Consider the following 25,336-nt stretch of genomic DNA (forward strand, 5'->3'; position numbering starts at 1 on the left):
ACTCAGATCAGTTTTACAGCCACTCCAAGAGCCTGAACATCTGTGAGTGTGGGAGTGTTGGACCTATGGCGGTGTGACGCAGAGGAGCCTGGATGTTTGATCTGGTTTTTCCCTGCATGAAGCTTCACACACAAAGTGCATTCTGGGTAAACTTTCAGGGCTCATGTCAGCATGTAGCACAGGTGTCTGCTCAGCACAGGTGAGAGCAGATGAAAGTCTCCTTTGTACCTGCGTGTGATGCCAGCCCTCGGTGTCAGAACATTTCCTTTGATAGGATCACCACGCAGCTCACAGCTGTTGTTTGTGATAGTTTGTGTGAAATAATCAAAAGGTTTGTGTGGATGCTGAGCCTGGGTCACAGAGGGTCTCAGGATCACAGAGGGTCTCAGGATCACAGAGGGTCTCAGGATCACAGATGGATCGTTAGATTCAGTTACGATGAAGATGATGTTTCCTGGATGTTTTGCAGCTTCTGCCTTCAGGATGACAGCGTCCCGGCTTGACCCACGCACCTGAAGTTCAAGCGTTACATGTTTCACTGTGTCGCTTTGCAACACGAATGCTTCACTCAGCAGACTGGAGATCTGCTCATAGACGGCTGCCTCGTCTCACCTTTCCCTGAAGATCCCAGTCAAGTCTGTTACCGAGTGAACATCTTCTGCCATCACTCACTGACTCAGAGATCCCTCAGCAGCTCTCAGATCTCCTGCACTCGCTGTGGTCCATCTGGACATAATGGAGAGACTCTATGTCTTAGCTGGCTCGGGACCAGCTCAGTGTCTCCATCTCTAAGAGTGTGATTACAATGGTTGTTTGTACAACTCCAGCCTCTCACCTGTGAGAGTCCTCATGTGGTGTTTCCAGGTCTTTTTCAACCTGAAGCTTTTCCCATGTTTTGAAGGATTTAAACAAGTTTCTTTCTTTGGGATTGACTCTTGATGGATTTTTGGCAAACATCAGACCCTCTACCTGTGGCAGCATTGCAGGGACTCTCTGACACAGTCCAGCTCTCCACATCATCCTGACGTCTGTCTCACTTCTGCCTCTTCTTTGGTACTGAGTCTCAGTTTCACTTAACCCTGACTCTTCACACTTGCTGGATTCTTCATCTGTGCTTTCACTTTGAGGAGAGTCATCACAGAGGAGCTGCTCCTCGTCTCCTCCTGGTTCACTGTGCTCTCCTTCCTCAACAACAGTCACCATGAAGGTATCCGTCTCCTGCTTCAGTCCCAGCTGCTCTCCCTCCTGACTGCTGCACAGTTCCTCCTGTTCCTCTTTAATCTGTGGAGCTTCTGGTTCCTCCTGCTCCACACTGGAGCTCCTCTCCTGGTTCCAGAGCTGCTGCTCAGGGAGAACCTCCTCCTCCTCACAGACAGGCTGCTGTGGGACGTCTGGAGAGACAATCGGATACATGAACGGTTGTTTTTATGTTGTATTTGACTGTTTTACATTGTTATTTGTTGTATTTCCATTCTGTTGTAAAGCACTTTGTGATCTTTATCTGTGAAAAGCGCTATATAAATAACTTTTACTTATGAAAATGGTGAATATATTCATCATGCTATCCATTTTCATAAACTCTTCTGCGTCACCCACACAGCATCTCCGGGCCCACTGAGTCTCAATAAGCTCTACAAGGCATTTGATTGTGTTTTCACCCATCCAACGGTTAAAATCTTATCTTATGAAATGCAATTTGAAACTCACCACCATTGTCCTAAAACTTGAACTGTGAATATGAATGTGGTTTTGTTTTTGTCTTGTGATCCATTCAACAGTTTGATAAAACTGTTCTCAGCCTGTAGCAAAACTGCTGTGAATGCATTACTTCTGTTCAGAGAAATCTACAGGGACGGCCACCAACAATGGAAAGCATACACTTTATATTGTGCCTCTCCAAGCTGATGCTACACATCTTCCACATGATGCTGCAAATTCAGCAAAATGTCTCAGTGGAAGACCTGTGGTGTGACGATGCCTCCTCAGTTACTTGTTAGTCACATTTAAACCTTTTTTTACGTAAGCCAGATTCACCAGTAAAACTAACATCACTACCACGTGTACTAAACAGCAAAGCTTCATAAGTTGGCAGGGCAGAAGATTATGCTTCACTCGGTGACATGCAAGAGTCCTTTTATTTTAAAGTCGATGCATGTGCTGAAAACAGCTGTAAGGTTTGGTGTCAATGGAAACTGTGAGCAGCATGTACTCACCATAAAAGTGTAATAGTGTATGCCGTTCCCAGTGAGCTGAGTGTGAAAGCATGACTGACCCGGCACAGCTGCAGCTGTAGTTCACACTGTAATATGCAGAGTACAAAATTCACATTGTTGTTCAATTGTTTCAATATTTGCTAATTAGCTGCAGCAGTTTGTGCAAGATTTGGACTTTAAATAGGCATGCTAGCTGCAGTGTCCTCTTCAGCCTTCTTGTCCTCCATCCATCCATTCGCTTCCGCTTCTCCTTTTCAGGGTCGCGGGGGGCGCTGGAGCCTATCCCAGCTGTCATAGGGCGAGAGGCAGGGTACACCCTGGACAGGTCGCCAGTCTGTCGCAGGGCCAACACACAGGGACAGACAACCATTCGCACTCACATTCCCTCGCACACACCTAATGGCAATTTGGATTTTCCAATTAACCTATCCCCACAAGCTGCATGTCTTTGGACGGTGGGAGGAAGCCGGAGTACCCGGAGGGAACCCACGTAAACACGGGGAGAACATGCAAACTCCACACAGAAAGACCTGATGGTGGAATTGAACTCAGGACCTTCTTGCTGTGCGGCAACAGTGCTAACCACCGTGCCACCGTGCTGCCTCCTTCTCCTACTTGTCCTGTTTGTGGAAATCGTTGTCTGCAGATGATTTAATCTTGCATGCCAGTACATGTGCTGATCGGTAAGTTCACAGTTAACAAATACTGTGTGCAGCACATTTATAGTTGCTCTTGATTCTGTCTTTGCATCGTAGCAGCAGCTCATCTTCTGTGGTCATGTTGAGCACATGGATGAGCTCTCATCAGTGTTCGTCCTGGCTTTTGTTTCCTTAGAGCGCTTTGCTGAGGTCACTTGTCTTTTATTGAGAATATTCCCGTACTGTGACCTACACCTGTTTTCACACCTTGTGTTGTGGGATTTGGTAGAGGATCATTGGGGGTCCATTGTCCCTCTGTGGGGGGAAACTCCCACAGGGCTTATATCTGGGACTCTCCACCATTTGACCTTAGATCTGAAGAAGCTTCTCGGATGAAACGTCTTCAAGCACCTTAAAGAAGTCCAGACGCTTTTCTTTGCAAGCTCCTTAGACTACGATGACCTGGATGACCTTCCCGGCCTAATATCTTGAGGGAGGTTGTTCCACAAAAATGTGGCACAAAAGAAAAAAGCTCGCTCCCCAATATTTTTTTTTTCATGCTTTAGGAACTCTTAGGTCAGTATCCTGAGATCGGAGAGCACAGGACGCAACGTAGAGGTGCAAAAGCTCAGAGAGATATGAAGGCGCCAAACCATTTAAAGTCTGTAGTTGAGCAACAGGACCTTTGAGTCCTGGGGTAATGCACTCACATTTCGCAGTTTTGGTTAAAATGTGAGCAGCTGCATTTTGTAACATCTGTAAACCTCAGTAACCCAGAAAAAAGAGCGTTACAATAATCGATGTGCAAATCAATGCATGGACAAGAACCTGTGCAGTGTCACGTGATATTAGCAACGTTCCCTAGGTGATAACAGGCGGTCCTTGTTGTCTCTTTCACATGAGACTAAAAGCAGAGCTGTGTCGAACCACACGCCCAAGTTCATTGCCTTGTTCCTGTAATTTATGATGTGATCATTAATTTTCAAGATGAAATTTTGGGACAATTAATGTGTGCTACCCTGTTGCTCCTCTAAAATACAGCGCCCCCTCCTGGTATAAAAACCAATCCGTTCCCTATTACACCAACATTATACAACACAGCCAGTTTGTCTTCTGTCTGATGAATCTGAGTCAGGCTGTCAACGATTTTAAAGATGTGAATGAGGCCTTTTCTTTCCATTTTCTGTCCTTTATTATTTATAACACGCTGTTTATGTATTTATGGCTCAGTTTGGTGCATTTAAATAGGTTTTAGGAAGAAAAAAGGACGTTTATTCCAAGCGGAACAAAGTATTTGAACATCCTCTTCCTGCCGGAACTTTAGAGCGGGACACAGGCGGAAGTAAACATTTTTAAAAGGCGGCAGTTTGGTTGTTCCAGCGTGAACTTTTGGAGGCTTTGTGCTGTGTGTGAGCTGAGTGTGTGAGCTGTGGCAGCAACAATGCCTTCAGTTCAGTATCTGAGAGAGTTTATCAACGAGCGACTAACTGCTGCTGCTGAACAAATATTCTTGGAGTTTGAAAAAACGATCGTCCAGTACGAGGAAGAGATCGACCGTCAGCGCAGACTGCTGGATATCACCTGGAAACCCGAAATCAAGCTGCACAGGACAGGTGAGTGTCCCTCTGAGGGAGGATCCTGATCACAGCTCTGCGGGACGTTTCTGATTGTGAGGACTTTTTGGAGATGTGAGCTAACAAAGAGCAAACAGAGGACAGGACTGCACTGCGCTCCATTCAAACAGCAGGCGCTGAAATCAGCCTGATCTGAGCTTTTCTCTGACCTGCATCCATCACTCAATCCTGTGAATCGTTTGAAAAACTTTTTGTTTGGCGGTGAAACGTGTGTTTGATGGTGCGTTCAGGTGCACCTTCTAAACTCAGTAATCCAGCCTGAAAAGGTTTTTCCTTGATTTCCTTTCTTCTTCTGCTGTAAAGAGTTCAGTGTTAACGTCATAACAATCAGTCTTTTTTATTTCTCCATCAGTGACGTTAGAGTGGTCGCCCGGGCCCTTTGTGATGATGTCACATAAAAGCTAAAGTCGTCCACAGCACGTGCACGGTTCCCGTGGTCACATTTCCACACGTGTGAGAAAAACAAACCATGTTGTTGTTCAGAGTCACGGACGCGACTGAAAGAAGTGACACAGAGTTTAATGTGCAGCCTCGCACAGTGAAAGCTGATATTGAATTTATGAAGTGTAGTGGCAGTGCGGTGCTGCTGCTGTGCTGAGGGGGCTTCACCTTCCAGATGTTTGTCTGAATAAATGCAGATCTGAGATCAGTGACTTACAGCTGATTGGACGGCTTTACTCTCACACACGAGCGACGCAGTCATGCTGTAAAGTCCTGTTAATGTTTCTGTGGTTGTGACTTCTTTCTTCTGTCCTCCAGACGTCCCACAGCAGCAGGTCTGTGAGGAGGAGGAGGAGGAGGTTCTCCCTGAGCAGCAGCTCTGGAACCAGGAGAGGAGCTCCAGTGTGGAGGAACCAGAAGCTCCACAGATTAAAGAGGAAGAGGAGGAACTGTGCAGCAGTCAGGAGGGAGAGCAGCTGGGACTGAAGGAGGAGCCTGAAGTTCATAATGATCCTGTGCAGTACGAGGAAGAGATGGAGCGTCAGCGCAGACTGCTGGATATCACCTGGAAACCCGAAATCAAGCTGCACAGGACAGGTGAGTGTCCCTCTGAGGGAGGATCCTGATCACAGCTCTGTGGGACGTTTACTTTGAGGCTGCAGGGATGTTTCTGGACGACAGAAGGTGGATGTGTCTCTGTTTAAACAAACATTCAGCTTTAAACTCACCCGAGGACGCTGCTGTGAGGCAGGGTTGGGGTTTTCCTCTCACACTTCAATTCAATTCAATTTTATTTATATAGCGCCAAATCACAACAAAAGTCGCCTCAAGGCGCTTCATAGATACAGAGAAAAACCCAACAATCATATGACCCCCTATGAGCAGCACTTTGGCGACAGTGGGAAGGAAAAACTCCCTTTTAACAGGAAGAAACCTCCAGCAGAACCAGGCTCAGGGAGGGGCGGGGCCATCTGCTGTGATTGGTTGGGGTGAGAGAAGGAAGACAGGATAAAGACATGCTGTGGAAGAGAGACAGAGATTAATAACAGATATGATTCAATGCAGAGAGGTCTGTTAATACATAGTGAGTGAGAAAGGTGACTGGAACCACAGAGTGTTTGCAGAAACAGATGTAGCTACACACCACATCAGTGAAGTGCTCTCTTGAAACAAGGACCAGTCAGTGCAATCAAAACATCCTGAAGGGCAACACAACTGTCTTTTGTCCAGACATTAGTCCGCTTCACCTGCTCCCTCCTAACCACAGATCTGTAAGCAGGGAGGAGATGAACAACATTGTGATCTTAGCGCAGGTCCGGCCACAGACTTATGTGCCCCTTAATTGGTCCATAACACAAATCCAGCGTTTTGTTATTCCTTGTAGGACGAGTGAGATGTTGAAAGAAATGTTCAGTGATTTCTTAAGATTACAATTGTTAAAATCACCAAGAATAAAATCCGATCTGACAGGGCTCCCAAAGCCGCTGATTCACAGTGAAGTGTCACTGTCATATCAGTCAGCCACGTCTCGGTAAGCGCCATCAGCCTCCCCGTGTTCCCGTAGATGAAGCACATTTCCCTGTAATTCATCCGTTTTGTTCCTAAGAGACTGGACGTTGGCCAGAATCACAGAAAGCAGAGACACGATTCTTCCTCCGAAGTTTTCTTACACGCCGACGCACGCTGCCTTTGTTTCCACGTTTTCTCAAGCGGCGGGGCTTTCCAAAATTAGTCTTCAACCGGGCAAATAAATCCTCACCAAGAATCACATCTGAGCATTAGAAGAGTCGTACATAGACAAACAGGACCACCAACAGTTCCTCGTGTGTGTATAAGTGATTGTCAGTGAGAGTGAAAGACTCCAGGTGAATATCGCCAACAACAATAAAACTGAGGTGGAGAAGATCTCATCTCGGCAAAAAAACCACGGTTAAGAACAGAGTTAAAACAGAGCAGCGCCCCTTTGTGTTAGTTGGCTAACTATGGAGCGACTGCCTCTCTCTCTCTCCTGTTTCTACTTCAATCATGAAACTGATCAATGATCAGCTGATCGTCTCTCTTGTTAGTTTATCGCCCACTTTGCACCAGAAAGAGGAAACCAGCAGATAAACAACAGCAGCACGTTTAAGCTTGATGAGCTGTTGTTAGATTTTATTAAATATTAAACCCAATTCTTTGATCCCCATGACCGAGCAGAGAAAACCCAGAGTGGTCCAAACATTTATAGTTCTTTATTCAATCATCTTGCCTGCACAGCCCAAAGCCAGCTGCAGAATCTCTGACATTAGAAGCTAAACATGTGTCTCATAAAGGTGTTATTTTGGTACTTTACACGTCACAGTTTCGATACAAACAAATCCTTATATGTTAGTAGTTCCTCTTTTCTGTGTAGTTTCCTGTGTTTATTAATATACTTGTACAGCTGCACACTAACTTCCTGTTTTTCAGTGGCTGAGCACTTAGTTTGAGTCAAAAGTGGCCTTTTCAAGCCTTCATTATTAAAGTACATAAAACAATATAATTAGACAATATGAGAATATGTTTATTCATAACACTTTCTACACCAGGATCTTTTTCTACAGCTGACGTAACTGTGCAGGGGCGGAGCTAGCAAAGTGTAGCCAGGGGGGCCGATAGGGCATGAACAGGGAAAAGGGGGCACAAAGACATACTTTTCTTTCTTATTCTCATTTAAAATGTCGAGCTTTTAATAAATAATTATCTGAATCTCACACCCAAAGTTTTAATCTGATGTAAAATGTATAGAAGTCCATTACTGTATATAGTAACTGTTAAGTCTAATATACCCTAGTAAGCTACAGTACTTTTTCCTTTGGGAACCATCTGTGCAGTCTGCAGCTCTGTTGAAGAAAGATGTTGAATCTATTTAATTATTCTTGAAAAATAATTTATTTCTGTGCATTTTTTTTTGGTTGCTGGGAGTTTGCAACCCTATTAGTCAGGCTGTTTAATATTTCTGCTAAGTACTCTTTAAAATACCAGAATAGGAGGATGGAGGTTTAAGTTTATTAGATTGATCAGTTTTGCTGAACTATGAAATATTTTGGCTGCAGTGTGTTTTTTACATACAGGTATAACAGAATAGCTTTAGTGTTGTTGTTTATTTAAACTGGAGTATGAACTTATACAAAATGCAGCAAGATATTAAAAACTGTTTTATTGATTAAAAAATACACGATATTGATATCTGCCGATATCCAAATTTATGATATCAGTATCGGACATAAAAGTGGTATCGTGCCATCTCTACTTTTCACACAGCTGAATAAACGTCAAGCAGAAAACTGACTAAACAGAAGTGTGAGATGTTTGAGAATTTACTCCAGTGTCCTGTTATATTTTAGATAGAAAGGAGCAGACGGCTGAGTTTACTTAACTTCACCGAAACAATCTGCAAATGTCATTAAAAGTTTAATAAACTATCATCTTGTCTTTATTTTTAGTTAGCACATATCTTAAACACTTCAAGCTGTAAGCTAATGATAGTTATATAAGAGCCAACATGCTGGTGGATTCATGATCTGATTAGTCGACTAATCGCAAAAATAATCGGTGATTAGCCAACTATCAGAATAATCGTTTGTGCCGAAGGTGACACCTGTGTGAAAATCAAATCTCAGGACGTACCACAATTCACGGATCACATTAATTCGGTGGACTGACACATCAAATTCACCAGGGAGGATATGAAAGGCAGGTTAGCCTTCTTAGACTGTGAGATTTCCATCAGCAATGGGGGACATCTAAAAGCTGACCCTGTGGTTATCCCAGCTGGACTTTGGTCAAAGCTGGAGAAGAAAAAACCCTCAGTGATCCCGTATGTGTCAGCAGTATGGGAACAATTGAGACCCATTTTCTCTAAACACAGCGTCTTTGTGGCTTTTAAACCACGACACAGGTGAACTCAGGTGCCTGTCCACATTCATGAGTGATGCAGTCATCCTGTAAAGTCCTGTTAATGTTTCTGCGGTTGCATCAGTAACTTCTTTCTTCTGTCGCTCCAGACGTCCCAAAGCAGGAGGTCCGTGAGGAGGAGGAGGTTCTCCCTGAGCAGCAGCTCTGGAACCAGGAGAGGAGCTCCAGTGTGGAGGAACCAGAAGCTCCACAGATTAAAGAGGAACAGGAGGAACTGTGCAGCAGTCAGGAGGGAGAGCAGCTGGGACTGAAGGAGGAGACGGATACCTTTATGGTGACTGCTGCTGAGGAAGGAGAGCACAGTAAACCAGGAGGAGACGAGGAGCAGCTCCTCTGTGATGACTCTCCTCAAAGTGAAAGCACGGATGAAGAATCCAGCAAGTGTGAAGAGTCAGGGTTAAGTGAAACTGTGACCTCAGTGCCAAAGAAGAGACAGAAGCGAGACAGAAGTCATGATGATGTAGAGAGCTGGACTGTGTCAGAGAGTCCCTGCAATGCTGCCACAGGTAGAGAGTCTGGTGTTTGCCAAAAATCCATCAAGAGTCAATCCCAAAAAAAGAAACCCCACACTGATGTGAAACCGTATTCTTGTGATACCTGTGGGAAAAGTTTCAGAGCTAGAAGTACGTGGAAACGTCACCTTGTAACCCACACAGGTGAGAGGCCATATCCCTGTGATACATGTGGGAGAAGTTTCAGTCGAAGCAGTAATTTATATGATCACATGAGAACCCACACAGGTGAGAGGCCATATCCCTGTGATACGTGTGGGAAAAGTTTCAGTCGAAGCAGTACTTTGTATATCCACATGAGAACCCACACAGGTGAGAAGCCATATCACTGTGATACATGTGGGAAAAGCTTCAGTCAAAGCAGTAATTTGTATATTCACAAGAAAACCCACACAGGTGAAAAGCTGTTTGCTTGTGACACATGTGGCAAAAGCTTCACTGATAGAAGTACCTGGAAATACCACCTTATCACTCACACAGGTGAGAGGCCATATCCCTGTGATACATGTGGGAAAAGTTTTACTCGAAGCAGTCATTTGTATATTCACATGAGAACTCACACAGGTGAGAGGCCATATCCCTGTGATACATGTGGGAAACGTTTCAGTTCAAGCAGTCGTTTGTATATTCACAAGAAAACTCACACAGGTGAGAGGCCATATACCTGTGATACATGTGGGAAAAGTTTCAGTCAAAAAAGTATATTGATGTATCACAAGAAAACTCACACAGGTGAGAAGCCAGAGGCTCATAAAACATTTTAGTGGGAATTTGATAGACTGCATGAGAACTCTCACAGGTTGTTGTTTTCCAGAAATATCTGTCTTTTATGCTGTATTCCTGTTTGTGGTCACTGTTTTATTTGAGACTCAGAATCCCTCTGGCCCTTTCTGCCTGCTTTAGTCTGTAATGGTCTGTTTAGAGCACGTTGTTTCTTCTCATGCGTTCATTTATTTTTTGATTTCATCCACTTGTTTTGGGGTTTCTTTTCAGCCTTTAGAGGCAATCCTAAAAATCTGTAACCTTATGTACCATATTTTTTGGAGTATAAGGCAAACTTAAAATCCTTTAATTTTCTCAAAAATCGACAGTGCGCTTTATAATCCAGTGTACCTTATGTATGAATTCTGGTTGTGCTTACTGACCTCAACCAGATTTTTATGTGGTACACAGCGCTCAAAAATCTGTCAATAAATGTTTTAGTACGACTTTGGTAAGCTACGAAGCTACGAAGCCGCACCGCTTGATGGATATTCAGATCATTATGGCTACCTTAGTCATGATCCTCGTGGAGTAATCTGGGTCCAAAACTCCGTCTGCTTCAGGTCCCAAAGTCAAACGAACACTGTGCATCACTGAGAGTTAAAAACTAAATTCTTTCATCTTGAATAAAATGATCAGTGTGGCTTCTCTACCAGGTGTAACAATTAAATTAGACTTCTGGCTAAGACGGTGTAGCAGTAAGCCACATGTTTCGGAGCTCTGCTGCATTTTTTTTCCAATTCTGAAATTTCCTACTTCAGTTTTATAAACTCTTATCTTGTTATACCGGAAGGAAGAGACAAGCTAAAATGCCAACTAAACAAGGTAAATGTCTCACAAGGAAATGGACATGACAAAGTTTGCGGCTAGCGTGCTACATGATGGCGTTGAGGACGAGGACAAAACTAACAAGGATGTTACATCAACACACCGCCAGTTGAAAATAAATGTGAAATTATGAACGCTATCGACACACTTAAGTCAGAGTTTTCCGGCAGACTGGACCGTTTGCTTTCCGCTGTGCGAGAAGACATACAGGGATGTGTTGAGAGAGTGACACAAGTGGAGAATCGCAGTTAAAAAGCTGGAAAAGGAGGCAGAGACGCTCCGTTCAAAGATCAATGACCTAGGGAAGAAGTCGCAGATCCAACTTGAGAGTGATCAACCTACCTGAAGGAGCAGAACGAGGAGATGCATGCGCTTTCATGAAGAGCTGGCTCTCCGAAGCGCGCTAAGGAGCCCACTGGATGTTGAAGGATGTCACAGTCTTCTCTCAAATAATCCTGAGGTGCCTCGGCCCGTCATTTGGAAGTTTGTTAACGTCAGAGACTAAGGCTACGTTCACACTGCAGGTGAAAGCGCATCAAATCTGACTTTTCTGACCCAATGTGACCCATATCCGATGATGGTTTGAACACAGTGTGAATGGCACAAATCCGATATTTTCAAATCCGATCTGGGTCACTTTTGTATGTGGAGCTGAATCCGATACATATCTGATGTTTTAGAAAGCGACTAAAGTCGCATTAAATACGTCTTTTACGTCACTGACACAAGACAGACGCCAATTATCAGCGCCGGAGAAGACATCGTGATCGCTTCCATCCCGTGAAACTGTTGGGAAGACAACGTGAACATTTTATTTGTGCTGTATAATCTGCAGATTCTGACAGAAATCTGCAACTATCCTTTGAAGCACCGCTCCTCTAAAACAGCAATAAGGATCATTATTAGGCCAAATGTAGATAACAAAATAACTTTATAACTTAAAGGAAACTGGGAAATGTAAACAAGTCTTTATATTAAGGCCATCAGTCAAACACTACTGTTGCTCTGGGTCTAAACTGAGCGCGTTGTGTGTGACGTCTTCTTTTGCGCATGCGGGCGCTTTGAGCGTTCACACTAGAGCGCATTTGCTGTCGCATTTTATTTGTAGTGTGAACGAGCAGACAAAAAAATCAGATTTGAGCATTAAGACCTGCAGAGTGAACGCAGCCAAAGTGTTAATCCAGAATCTCGACAGAAAGGGAAGTTCTTCTACAAAAACCAGCAAGTGATGTTTTTCCCAGATATTTCGGCAGAGCTTCATAAATAACAAAAGAACTATAAACAGAAGCTGCGAGCCAAAGGAATTCGTTACGGGATATTGTATCCAGCGCTTTTGAGGGTCACGCACGAAGGTTAACAGACACTAACGCTTTGACAGAGTTGAATGGCCTTACTTATTTGATGTACTGGCTCGAATTGAATGTGGTAATAAGTTTTGTAAATAAGTAAAACCTCTTTACTCCCAGCCCGCTGCTGAAATTCTCACTAATAATATTGTCTCTCTGGCCTTTAATATCTCTCATGGAACCCATCAAGGGTGCCCTCTATCGCCACTTCTCTTCACGATGGCCATAGAACCATTGGCCGTGGCTGTTAGGAAGCACGTAGAGATTACTGGTATTGAATTGGGCAACCAAGACAACCGGATAGCACTTTATGCGGATGATGTTGCGCTCTTTTTGAGACAACTAGATAGCTCAATTTCAACTTTATTAAACATAATTAGCTCCTTTGGACGCTTCTCTGGATGCAAAGTAAACAACTCTAAATCCTCTTTAATGTTGCTGAATGAAACGAGCAAGTTTGGCAAAATCGTTGCCATCGGCTTCAGTTAACTCTACTATATCTGCCATTTGACAGGGGTGGGCTTAATGCTCCTAACTTTCAGTGGTACTGTTGGGCTGCACAGTTGTGTATGATGATGTACCATCTGATCCACCTCCGGCATGGGTTTACATGGAATCGTTCTTACTTAATTCAGAACTGCCCTTGAGTGCATATTTGTACTCAGCGCATTTAAACCTCTTAAAAGAAGCATAGCAATCCTATTATTTTGAACATGATCAATGTATGGCACAAAGTACATGAAGTTTTGGGAGTAAGGAAACCCCTGTCTCATTTTAGTCCGATTCAGGGAAACGAACATGTTAAACCTGGTATGATCGATGCAGGATTTCGAACTTGGACTAGGTCTGGGCTGAATAAGATCGAAGACCTTTTTTGTGATGGTGTAATGATGTCATTTGAACAGCTGACAGTTAAAATTTTAACTTACATAAAACACGTTATTTTTAGATATTTACAAGTAAGGAGCTTTGTGGCAACCTCACAAAATAACAGTTTGACCCTACCTGACCTATCACTAATAGAAAAAGCAGTTTCTCACCATCCCTACACAGAGCGGCAGATCTCATATTTGTATGATATGTTTATTTCAATTCTACTGAATCCTCTGCCTGCCGGCTGAACGCGCGGAAGAACGATATAGGAACAGATATCTTTAGAAGAATGGAAATCGGTGTGCTTAAAAGCTCATGCTCTAACTGTTAACACAAGATTGCAGCTTTTACAGGTTAACTGGTCCATCCCAACTTCTCTAACCCCTGTTAAGTTGCATTCATTTGATAATAATATCCCAGATACGTGTGTGAAATGTGGTATAGTAAAGGGAACTCTTTTCCACTGCTTACGGGAATGTGAGGAGATACGGAAGTTCTGGAGGGAGATAACTTTAGCAATAAATAGTATGGTAAGTATAACTCTAAATTCAGACCCCAAATTATTTTTATTGGGACTTTATTCACCAACTCCTACAATTCAAAAGAAATAAGGACCCTCACAAATATGTGCCTCTTACATGCTAAACATCTAATTGTATTGGAGAAAAATTGATAGACCAAAACTGGGGCATTGGTTACGGGACATGTCCCCATCTCTGGCTGTGGAAAAGATAACCTATATTTTGAAAGGGAAGAAGGAGCTGTTTGAAATTGTTTGGAAACCTTTTATATTATAGAATATATTATATTATAGAAGGAGCAGACCTTTCACAAGTGTTGGTGGAATCCGGGGAACCTGGAGTCACATAATTTGGAGAGACATAACGTGATAGAAGATATAACTGTGAGGGATTTGGTGGAATCACACTTTATATAGTCCATCTGGGTTTTTTGTTCTTTGTTTTATTTATTTTCCTGATGAGTAATCTGTTTCTGTATACGATTTATTTGACCTGTATTTTGTGTTCTAAAAACTCAATAAACATATTGCTGCAAAAAACCCAAAAACAATTAAGTTTAACATCCAGGCATCCATGAAAACAGAATTTATTAAATTTAACAGAGTTAAAAAGTTAGCAGGAAGTTAGCTCGCTAGCTTCCATCTAAACATGATATACCATGTTCTGACTGAGAGATTTCTGAAAAAATTCAAACGTACAGCTCTGCTATCACTTCCAACATAAATAAAGACAGAAAACTAAACAGCAGTGGCGTTTGTAGGGTTACTGAAGTTGGGCTAGCTGCTATATAATGATGTGCTACGTGATCGCTAGCAAAACAGCTATGTTAGCATAGCATAAACGCAGTGAAGCTGGAGGGTGAACGCTAACACTTTTTCCACTGGATAAAAGTTAACATGAAGGTTCCTGATGGTTAGGGACAAATGCAATCACATGGCAGGAAGCTGTAAACGGACCAAACTTCAGTCAGGAGAACAATTGAGATAATCCATCCACAATACGAGGTTAGTCATTAATATACTGCAACAACATGGGAATAGAGCCACTGGAGAGAATTCAACATTAATGAATCAATGATACAGAAGTGGAGGAAGCAAGAAGAACGAGCTGAGTAAAGTTTGACTCATCTGACTGTTTTGTTTCGTTTAAAGTGCCTTATAATCCAAAAAATACGGTATGTATAACACATAAAGGTGAACTGAAACTGGAGTCTGTTGCAAAGATGATTAAAATGCTGTACAGTTGTGCATATCCTGGCAGAATTCATGATTTCTTAACCATTTTTCAGACAAGTTTTTCTTTCACTCATGGTTAGTGGTTGGCTGAAGACATTTATTGTCAAACAACGGTGTTTACTCTTTTTAAATCACAATCACGACACAAATTACCCAAATGATCCTGATCAGAAGTTTACCCTGGTGAGTGGGCCTGATAACATACACAGAACTTGACACAAAAGGGTTAGAATGGCTATGAAAGGTAACTGTAGAAAGGACCGTGACCCGATACACTGTTCCCGTGTTACTGTTCTCCTGGTTCGGCACATACATCCACCAGCTGTCTGGCACTCTCCCATCTCTGGTCTCCAACAACAATAGAAAAAGGGAGAAACTTCATTAGCTTGATCATGTCCACCTGTGTTGTGTCCTGTAATGATTGTACCATATTGCACCACTAGAGGGTGGTGTCGCGAAATAAGAGTAAAGTGGAGTCGGTAAAATTTTAGAGTTAGAATATAGTTAAGATAGCTAACTGATAACTTGATGTGTCTCCCTACGATGTAAAGTCTGTGCTGAATTCATTAAAGAGCACTATTCCTTGATGAGGACTGGTTCATTACCGGCCGCTGCTACATTTTGGCAGCGAGTAACCCTGCGTGTTTTTTCTGCTTCATGGCAGCCATCATGGCTGCAAACGTCCATCCACCGCCGATGTTTTTGCCCTGGAGATCCTGCTTTGCCCTTCAACATGTGGATGCGTATGTTCAACAATTATTTGCTTGTGATCAATGCAACAGGGAATGCTTGGCCTGAAGCACGAAGAAGAGCTACTTTACTTCACTGCTTGGAAACAGAAGGATTTTCTACTCACTGCCAAATACAGGTGATACTTTCGCCTCTGCTGTTACTGAACAACACTTTTCACCCAAGGTAGATGTTGTTGCTGATATCTCTGAACTGAGTTGCTTCTAAATGTTTGATGACAGGACAGAAGAAATGATCCGTGATCAGCTACATGTGTCTAACCCCAGCATAAGAGAAAGACTCTTGCTTGAGCCGGATTTGACGCTAACAACTGCCACAAAAAACAAAAACTTTTGTACTGCTGCTCATTCCTGTGCAATATCCCCTCTGCCCCCCCCTCCACATTCCTATTTAAGATTTTCTTTATTTAATCACTAGTGTGTACATATATTTATATATACATATATATATATATGTATATATAATATATGGTGTTCGCTCGCTCTGTGGTATAGTATCGCTTCCTGTTCCTGCTCAAACACAGTGGTGTTTCTGAGTAGCTTATTTGCTTAGCAGTTTAATTAACAACTTTTAAATACATTCTTTTTTCACAGTATAATCTTCACGTGCTTCATCCGAAGCACACTTTCTGTGTACTCACTACCTAATTTATAGTATTCACTCACTGTCTCTGTACTGTTTCGCTAGCTTAGCTCGTAGCCGACCCGTTAGCACCATGGCTACTTCACCTGTCCCTCCTGCACTTTCTTGCTCATTGTGTCAGATGTTTAGTTACTCCTCGGCCTCCTTTAGCAGTAATGATATCTGTAACAAATGTAGCATATTTGCAGCTCTGGAGGCCAGGATTACTGAACTGGAGACTCGGCTTTGCACCCTTCTCTCACCCTTAGCTAGCCAGGCCCCTGTAGCTGGTGCAGCCGAAGATAGCGTAGGCCCCGCTAGCTGTTCCCCGGCAGATCCCAAGCAGCTGGGGAAAGACGGCTGGGTAACGGTGAGGAGGAAGCATAGTCCTAAACAGAAGCCCCAGGTACACCACCAACCCGTTCATGTGTCTAACCGTTTTTCCCCACTCGGTGACACACCCGCTGGGGGTCAAACTCTGGTAATTGGTGATTCTGTTCTCAGACATGTGAAGCTAGAGACACCGGCAACCATAGTCAATTGTCTTCCAGGGGCCAGAGCAGGCGACATTGAAGGAAATTTAAAACTGCTGGCTAAGGGTAAACGGAAATTTAGTAAAATCATAATTCACGTCGGCAGTAATTACACCCGGTTACGCCAATCGGAGGTCACTAAAATCAATATTGAATCGGTGTGCAACTTTGCCAAAACAATGTCGGACTCTGTAGTTTTCTCTGGTCCCCTCCCCAATCAGACCAGGAGTGACATGTTTAGCCGCATGTTCTCCTTAAATTGCTGGCTGTCTGAGTGGTGTCCCAGAAACGATGTGGGCTTCATAGATAATTGGCAAACCTTCTGGAGGAAACCTGGTCTTGTTAGGAGAGATGGCATCCATCCCACTTTGGATGGAGCAGCTCTCATTTCTAGAAATATCAACAAATTTATTAAACCCCTCAAAATATGACTATCCAGAGTTGGGACCAGGAAGCAGAGTTGCAGTCTTACACGCCTCTCTGCAGCTTCTCTCCTCCTGCTACCCCCCCAAAAACCCATCTCCATAGAGACTGTGTCTGCTTCCAAAAAGACAAAAAACAAACTAAAAACCAGCAACAAACAACTTAAACATTTACAAAGAAAGAACAATACAGTATCCACATCTGAACCAAAGAGTAAAACAGTGAAATGTGGATTATTAAATATTAGGCCTCTCTCCTCCAAGTCTCTGTTAGTACATGACTTAATAATTGATCAACAAATTGATTTACTCTGCCTTACAGAAACCTGGTTGCAGCAGGATGATTATGTTAGTTTAAATGAATCAACACCCCCGAGTCATTCTAACTACCAGAAACCTCGAAGCACAGGTCGAGGGGGCGGTGTGGCAGCAATTTTTCACACCAGTCTATTAATTAATGAAAGACCAAGACAGACTGTTAATTCATTTGAAAGCCTGATGCTTAGCATTGTCCACCCCAGCTGTGAAACTCAGAAACCAGTCTTACTTGTTATCATCTATCGTCCACCTGGGCCTTATACAGAGTTTCTGTCTGATTTCTCAGACTTTATATCTGATTTAGTTCTGAGCTCAGATAAAATAATTATTGTGGGTGATTTTAACATCCATGTTGATGCTAAAAATGGCAGCCTCAACATGGCATTTAATCTGTTGTTAGACTCAATTGGTTTCTCTCAAAATGTAAAAGAACCCACCCACCACTTTAATCACACTCTAGATCTTGTTTTAACATATGGCATAGAAACTGAACATTTAACAGTGTTTCCTGAAAACCCTCTCCTGTCTGATCATTTCTTGATAACATTTACATTTACAATAATTGATTACGCAGCAGTGGAGAGTGGACTTTATCAAAGTAGATGTCTTTCTGAAAGCGCTGTAACTAAGTTTAAGAATATAATCCAGCCACTGTTATCATCTTCAATGCCCTGTACCAACACAGAGCAGAGCAGCTATCTGAACGCTACCCCAACAGAGGTCGATTATCTTGTTAATAATTTCACCTCCTCACTACGTACGACTCTGGATACTGTAGCTCCAGTGAAAACTAAGGTCTCTAATCAGAAGTACCTGACCCCGTGGTATAATTCTCAAACACGTACCCTAAAGCAGATGACTCGTAACCTGGAGAGGAAATGGCGTGTCACAAATTTAGAGGATCATCATTTAGCCTGGAGAAATAGTTTGTTGCTTTATAAGAAAGCCCTCCGCAAAGCCAGAACAGCTTACTACTCATCACTGATTGAAGAAAATAAGAACAACCCCAGGTTTCTCTTCAGCACTGTAGCCAGGCTGACAAAAAGTCAGAGCTCTTTTGAGCCAACCATCCCTTTAACGTTAACTAGTAATGACTTCATGAACTTCTTCACAAATAAAATTTTTATCATTAGAGAAAAAATTAACAATAATCATCCCACAGATGTAATATTATCTACAGCTACTCTTAGTTCCATTGATGTTAAGTTAGACTCTTTTTCTCCAATCGATCTTTCTGAGTTAACTTCAATAATTACTTCCTCCAAACCATCAACGTGTCTTTTAGACCCCATTCCTACAAAACTGCTCAAAGAAGTCCTGCCATTGATTAATTCTTCGATCTTATATATGATCAACCTATCTCTAATAATCGGCTATGTACCACAGGCCTTCAAGGTGGCTGCAGTTAAACCTTTACTCAAAAAGCATCTCTAGACCCAGCAGTCTTAGCTAATTATAGGCCAATCTCCAACCTTCCTTTCATATCAAAAATCCTTGAAAGAGTAGTTGTCAAACAGCTAACAGATCATCTGCAGAGGAATGGTTTATTTGAAGAGTTTCAGTCAGGTTTCAGAGCTCATCACAGCACAGAAACAGCTTTAGTGAAGGTTACAAATGATCTTCTTATGGCCTCTGACAGTGGACTCATCTCTGTGCTTGTCCTTCTTGACCTTAGTGCAGCATTCGATACTGTCGACCATAATATCCTATTAGAGCGATTAGAACATGCTGTAGGTATTACAGGTATTGCACTGCAGTGGTTTGTATCATATCTATCTAATAGACTCCAATTTGTGCATGTAAATGGAGAGTCCTCTTCACACACTGAGGTTAATTATGGAGTTCCACAGGGTTCAGTGCTAGGACCAATTCTGTTTACATTATACATGCTTCCCTTAGGCAGCATCATTAGAAGACATAGCATACATTTACACTGCTATGCAGATGACACCCAGCTCTATCTGTCTATGAAGCCAGATAACACACACCAATTAGTTAAACTGCAGGAATGTCTTAAAGACATAAAGACCTGGATGGCCACTAACTTTCTGCTTCTTAACTCAGATAAAACTGAGGTCATTGTACTCGGCGCTGAAAAGCTTAGAAATATGGTATCTAACCAGATTCTTACTCTGGATGGCATTACCTTGGCCTCCAGTAACACTGTGAGGAACCTTGGAGTCATTTTTGACCAGGATATGTCCTTCAACGCACATATTAAACAAATATGTAAGACTGCGTTCTTCCATTTGCGCAACATCTCTAAAATTAGAAATATCCTGTCTCAGAGTGACGCTGAAAAACTAGTTCATGCATTTATTACTTCCAGGCTGGACTACTGCAATTCATTATTATCAGGATGTCCAAAAAACTCACTGAAAAGCCTTCAGTTAATCCAAAATGCTGCAGCAAGAGTACTGACAGGGACTAGAAAGAGAGAGCATATTTCTCCTGTTTTGGCTTCCCTTCATTGGCTTCCTGTTAAATCCAGAATTGAATTCAAAATCCTGCTCCTCACATACAAGGTCTTAAATAATCAGGCCCCATCTTATCTTAATGACCTTGTAGTACCATATTACCCTATTAGAGCACTTCGCTCTCGCTCTGCAGGCCTACTTGTTGTTCCTAGAGTATTTAAAAGTAGAATGGGAGGCAGAGCCTTCAGTTTTCAGGCCCCTCTTCTGTGGAACCAGCTTCCAGTTTGGATTCGGGAGACAGACACTATCTCTACTTTTAAGATTAGGCTTAAAACTTTCCTTTTTGCTAAAGCATATAGTTAGGGCTGGACCAGGTGACCCTGAATCCTCCCTTAGTTATGCTGCAATAGATGTAGGCTGCCGGGGATTCCCATGATGCATTGAGTTTTTCCTTTCCAGTCACCTTTCTCACTCTCTATGTATTAACAGACCTCTCTGTATTGAATCATATCTGTTATTAATCTCTGTCTCTCTTCCACAGCATGTCTTTTATCCTGTCTTCCTTCTCTCACCCCAACCAATCACAGCAGATGGCCCCGCCCCTCCCTGAGCCTGGTTCTGCCGGAGGTTTCTTCCTGTTAAAAGGGAGTTTTTCCTTCCCACTGTCGCCAAAGTGCTTGCTCATAGGGGTCATATGATTGTTGGGCTTTTCTCTGTATCTATGAAGCGCCTTGAGGCGACATTTGTTGTGATTTGGCGCTATATAAATAAAATTGAATTGAATTGAATTATATATATTTAGTAAGTTAACTGGAAATCTATTTTTTCTTTTACTACATCTTATTAATATTTTGCTCTTTACTATTTTTCTATTATTTTATTTTATTTTCTTCTACTGTACCATTCTGCTGAGTGACTGTCTGCTGCTCGTCAAATACATTTCATTGCGATGATGACCCTGTGCTTACTTGCATATGACAAATAAAACTGAAACTGAGCTGCTGATTACAGTTCAATAAACCGAGATACTTCAATAGATTGGTGGCTGTTTTATTCACATCCTGACCGCATGAGGCCATGGTAATAACAACCTCCACCTTCCTTTGAACCTCCTCATTAACAGCAGGTTTCCAACCTTATAAACAGTGTTTGAACTGTGTCTTTATTCCACGTTTCATATACAAGGCTCAGTACTACAGGCGGAAAAAATGGGTGTGCCATGGGTTCCCCAGTTTCACTCATTGTGGCTAATTTGTACATTGAGGAAGTAGCACTGGACTGAAGTGCTCAGCAGCGGTGCTAGTTTCAGTCATTATGTTCAGTTTGGTTGGAAGGTTGGGGAAACCTGCAGTCAGCTGAGGCCGAAGAAGTTACTTGGATGAGTTTCTCCAACTGAAAACATCCAGATGAACAGAATCTACTTTCTGTGGTAAAATAATCACGGTTTGCTCAGACTTGTGAAAGAGCTCAGGTTGTGTTCACATGCTGCCGAGACGTCACTGAGCGGCCTCCACAGGTCTGAGTCTCTGCCTGAAAGTGTTGCACTGGACATTTACCTGGGGTCAGAGGTCACAGTCTCCTCCTGTGACAGCAGATCTTTCTGCAGACAGACTGAGCCTGCAAGCTTCATAGGATGTTCTCTAAACTTAGTAATGATTCAGTCTTTTTACATCGGATGAAGAATCATCACCACATCATCCATTTCCCGTCCTACAGCTCACAGTGACACATCACCTATGAAAGCAGCAGGTTGGCTAAATATTCATTAATGTTGTGACTCACATTTCATTCCATGAGCTGCTGTTTGTGTTAGGATGGTGGAGCGCAGAGGGGGCTTGGAGATGGTGAGTATAACTGGTATTTTGCTTACTTGTAGCTGGAGTGGAGCTTGGCTTTGAGGGAAAGGTGGTGAGTAGCCAGGTATTGGTATGAGCTGGCTGAGCTCTGCTGTGTCCGAGAGACTGAGAGATGGGGAGGGCAGGCAGGTAAGGATCAGAGAGGTTTCCAGACTGGAGAGATTGTCCTAGAGAAGCTGCAGCTGAAGGTAAGTGGTGTGGAGTGTCAGGTGAGTACACAGCACAGGACAACAACGTAAGTGAAGTACAAAGAGCCAGTAGCATGGAACATGGAGCCAATTACCAACTTGAGGTAGCTGACAAACTGGCGGTGACGGAGAGTCAACGCAGAGCTCAAATCCTCAAACTGATTACCCAGAATCAGCTCCAGGTGTGGGACTCTACTAAATCAGATGTTGACATAGGGTGAACCATTCCTGTCTCGTCCTTTGCCTTCTGTACCGTGTTGACAGCCTCTCTGTAACTTATGTTGTGAACTACTTTAACTTGTTTGACCTCCATGGCCTTCTTTCTGACTTCACAACGCCCATAACTCTGTGCTGCCCCCCACAGTTACTGCATTTATCCTGTACACTATCCTCACATCTGTGTTCACCTCCACACCTGGGGCACCTGTGTTTCCCCTTGCAAACTGCAGCGATGTGCCCATATCTTTGACATTTATAGCACCCGAGGGGCAGGGGAACATATGCTCTAAAAGGAAAGCTCATGCATCCTATATGAACTCTATCTGGCAGGATAGCCTCCTGAAGTCCAGAAGTGCTGACACGCTACCAGCCCTCTTCCCATTCATTGTTTTTAATAGTCTTTTACCCTGCTGACCTCACCACCATGAATAAACTGCTTGAGCTTTTCTAGATCCTCCTCTACTGGAATACCTATAATCTAAGAAGCCTTGGATGAACCGGGATGTTCGTCTCCTCCTGAAGGCCCGCAACACCGCCTTTAGGTCAGGAGATGCACACGCCTACAGTACAGCCAGGGCTAATCTAAAGAAGGGCATCAAAAAAGCCAAACACCACTACAAAAAGAAGGTAGAAGAACACTTCTCCAACTCCAGCCCCCGACGCATGTGGCAAGGACTCCAGACCATTACAGACTACAGGACCACCAAACCCTCCACTGCATCCTCTGATGTCTCCTTCCTCAACGAGCTCAACAACTTTTATGCTCGTTTTGAGCGAAGGAACCCCACGACCACAACCAAAACAGACGTGACGCCAGACCACCAACCTCTGAGTCTCTCCCCCACCGATGTAGGAGCGGTGCTGAGCAGGATCAATGTCCACAAGGCTGCAGGTCCTGATGGCATCCCCGGGCGTGTTCTCAGAGCGTGTTCTGGGAGCTTGCAGGAGTGCTCACAGACATATTCAACCTGTCCTTGGCCCACGCTGTGGTACTGGCCTGCTTCAAATCCACCTCCATCATCCCGATACCCAAAAACTCCAACCCATCAAGCCTCAACGACTACCGCCCAGTAGCACTCACCCCCATCATCACTAAGTGCTTAGAGCAGCTGGTCCTAGCACACTTCAAATCCTGTCTCCCCCCCCCCCCCCCTCCCCCCTCCCCACACACACACACACACACACACACACACGCTACAGGAGCCTCCGGACTAAGACCACCAGGTACCGGAACAGCTTCTTCCCCACAGCTGTCAGACTCCTGAACTCTGCCTCCTGACATCTGACCCACGTTAACTCATGGACTGAACATACACACAACCACAACCACCTACACACACCCACAACCACCTACACACACCCACAACCACCTACACACACACACATGGACAACCGTACCCTCAAACACACAATAATAACATGGACTGAACCACCACTCACAATCACTATCACTTTATATACCTCTATAGAAATTATCCACATATCTCACTTATCTTAACTGCACTACTGTATAGTTCTGTGTAAATAATCATTCTGTACATACGATAATTTTTAATCCTACAACTGTTTATAACCTGCATAGTTCACATTTCTGTATAACTGTATATCTCAGATTTCTGTATAGTTTTTATTTCATATTTATATCCTGTTCATAGCCTGTACATACTTATAGTTATAGCATATTCATAACATACTTCATACCGTGTACATTATAACATACCATAATAGACCCATTTCTGTAATATACTCACATATCTATATTATTGCTAATATATATATTGTAATATATCTATATCACTAAAGCACTTCTGGATGGATGCAAACTGCATTTCGTTGCCCTGTACCTGTGCATGTGCAATGACAATAAAGTTGAATTCTATTCTATTCTATAATCACCCCATGTCACTTTTCTTTCTCCTAATATCCTTTTTCTCTCCCACAGTGTTCTTACACTTTTTCTGTCCTTCTGTCTTAACCACTATCAACAAGTTTCCATCCCCGTGAATTTTAGCCAGCTGCACTTCTCCAAACGTATTTTTCAACTCTCTAGTTCAGTGTTTCCCAAACTGTGCCGCGGCACATAGGTGTGCTGTGAGAAATGATCAGGTGTGCTGTAAAAGATGATCCGGTTTCACCTGATTGGTACTCTAAGTGACCACCATGAGTAAAGGGCAGAACAATTACATTCTTGTCCACAAGAGGGCAGTACAACTACCTGAGACACGGGGCAACAAGCTGACAGTCATGTGTAGAGATGGGCCCAAAGTCCCAACCGATTCTTGTTCTGATGCTGATGATGTAGTGGCATCAGCATGAGGCTCAAAACACAGTTTGTGGTCAAGAACAACCTTAAATACTTGTAACACTCCGCAATCTCAATATCAGCAGCTTTAATCATAGCAGGTGATGACCTATAAAAAGACTTAGATAAGTCTGATAAAAGACTCCCGTTAAATACCGTATTGACTTTAAGATCCTTTTGCTTACTTTTAAAAATAACCTGGCACCTAGCTACCTAACTGACCTCCTCAACTTGTATAACCCCAAGAGACCACAAAGATCATCTAGCTAACTGCTCTTAGTGTAACCAAGGTCTCGATTAAAGACCAGAGGTGACCGTGCCTTTGCTATTGCCACACCTAGACTCTGGAACAATCTCCCGGTTGATGTCTGCACGTCTGAGTCCATTCAATTGTTTAAATCACGCCTAAAAGCCCACTTGTTTAATTTTGTCTTTGAAGCAATTTAGTTTGACTTTCATTTGGTGCATTGCACTATTTAATTGTACTGTCTGTACCTTGTTTTACTCGTCATGCTCTGCCTTGAATTTTACCTGCATAGCGGTACTACTGTGAAGCACTTTGATATACTCCAGTCTTTTAAAATGTGCTATAGAAATAAACTTTGATTTGATGTCTTTTGTTTTTGACACATTTAATGAAAGGAAGGACTCATCACACCAAGCCACAAAATCTTCTACAACCTGCCCATGGCCTGACTCGTCCCCAAAAGAAGACTAACGATCACTGTGTCATCAGCAAACTTCAGGATGTGTCTGTTAGTGAAATTCCTG

The 25,336-nt window shown here is 42.9% G+C and overlaps 1 protein-coding gene across 2 annotated transcripts; it reads left to right on the forward strand.

Moving 5' to 3' along the window:
* Window positions 1–4,175: 4,175 nt before the first annotated feature.
* LOC148097211 (uncharacterized) lies at window positions 4,176–10,464 on the forward strand. Of its 2 annotated transcripts, none has more exons than XM_087831861.1 (3): window positions 4,176–4,464; window positions 5,245–5,523; window positions 8,952–10,464. In XM_087831861.1, the coding sequence occupies exons 1-3, from the start codon at window positions 4,293–4,295 to the stop codon at window positions 10,136–10,138; spliced, it is 1,638 nt and encodes a 545-aa protein (XP_087687987.1). In that variant the 5' UTR covers window positions 4,176–4,292; the 3' UTR covers window positions 10,139–10,464. The 2 variants fall into 2 exon arrangements, with proteins under 2 accessions (XP_087687987.1, XP_087687988.1); XM_087831862.1 differs by having other exon boundaries at window positions 5,245–5,285; window positions 8,984–10,464.
* The last annotated feature ends 14,872 nt before the right edge of the window (window positions 10,465–25,336 follow it).

Source organism: Neolamprologus brichardi, chromosome 18, assembly GCF_056152115.1.
Source record: "Neolamprologus brichardi isolate AB-2024 chromosome 18, ASM5615211v1, whole genome shotgun sequence".
NCBI classification, from domain to species: domain Eukaryota; kingdom Metazoa; phylum Chordata; class Actinopteri; order Cichliformes; family Cichlidae; genus Neolamprologus; species Neolamprologus brichardi.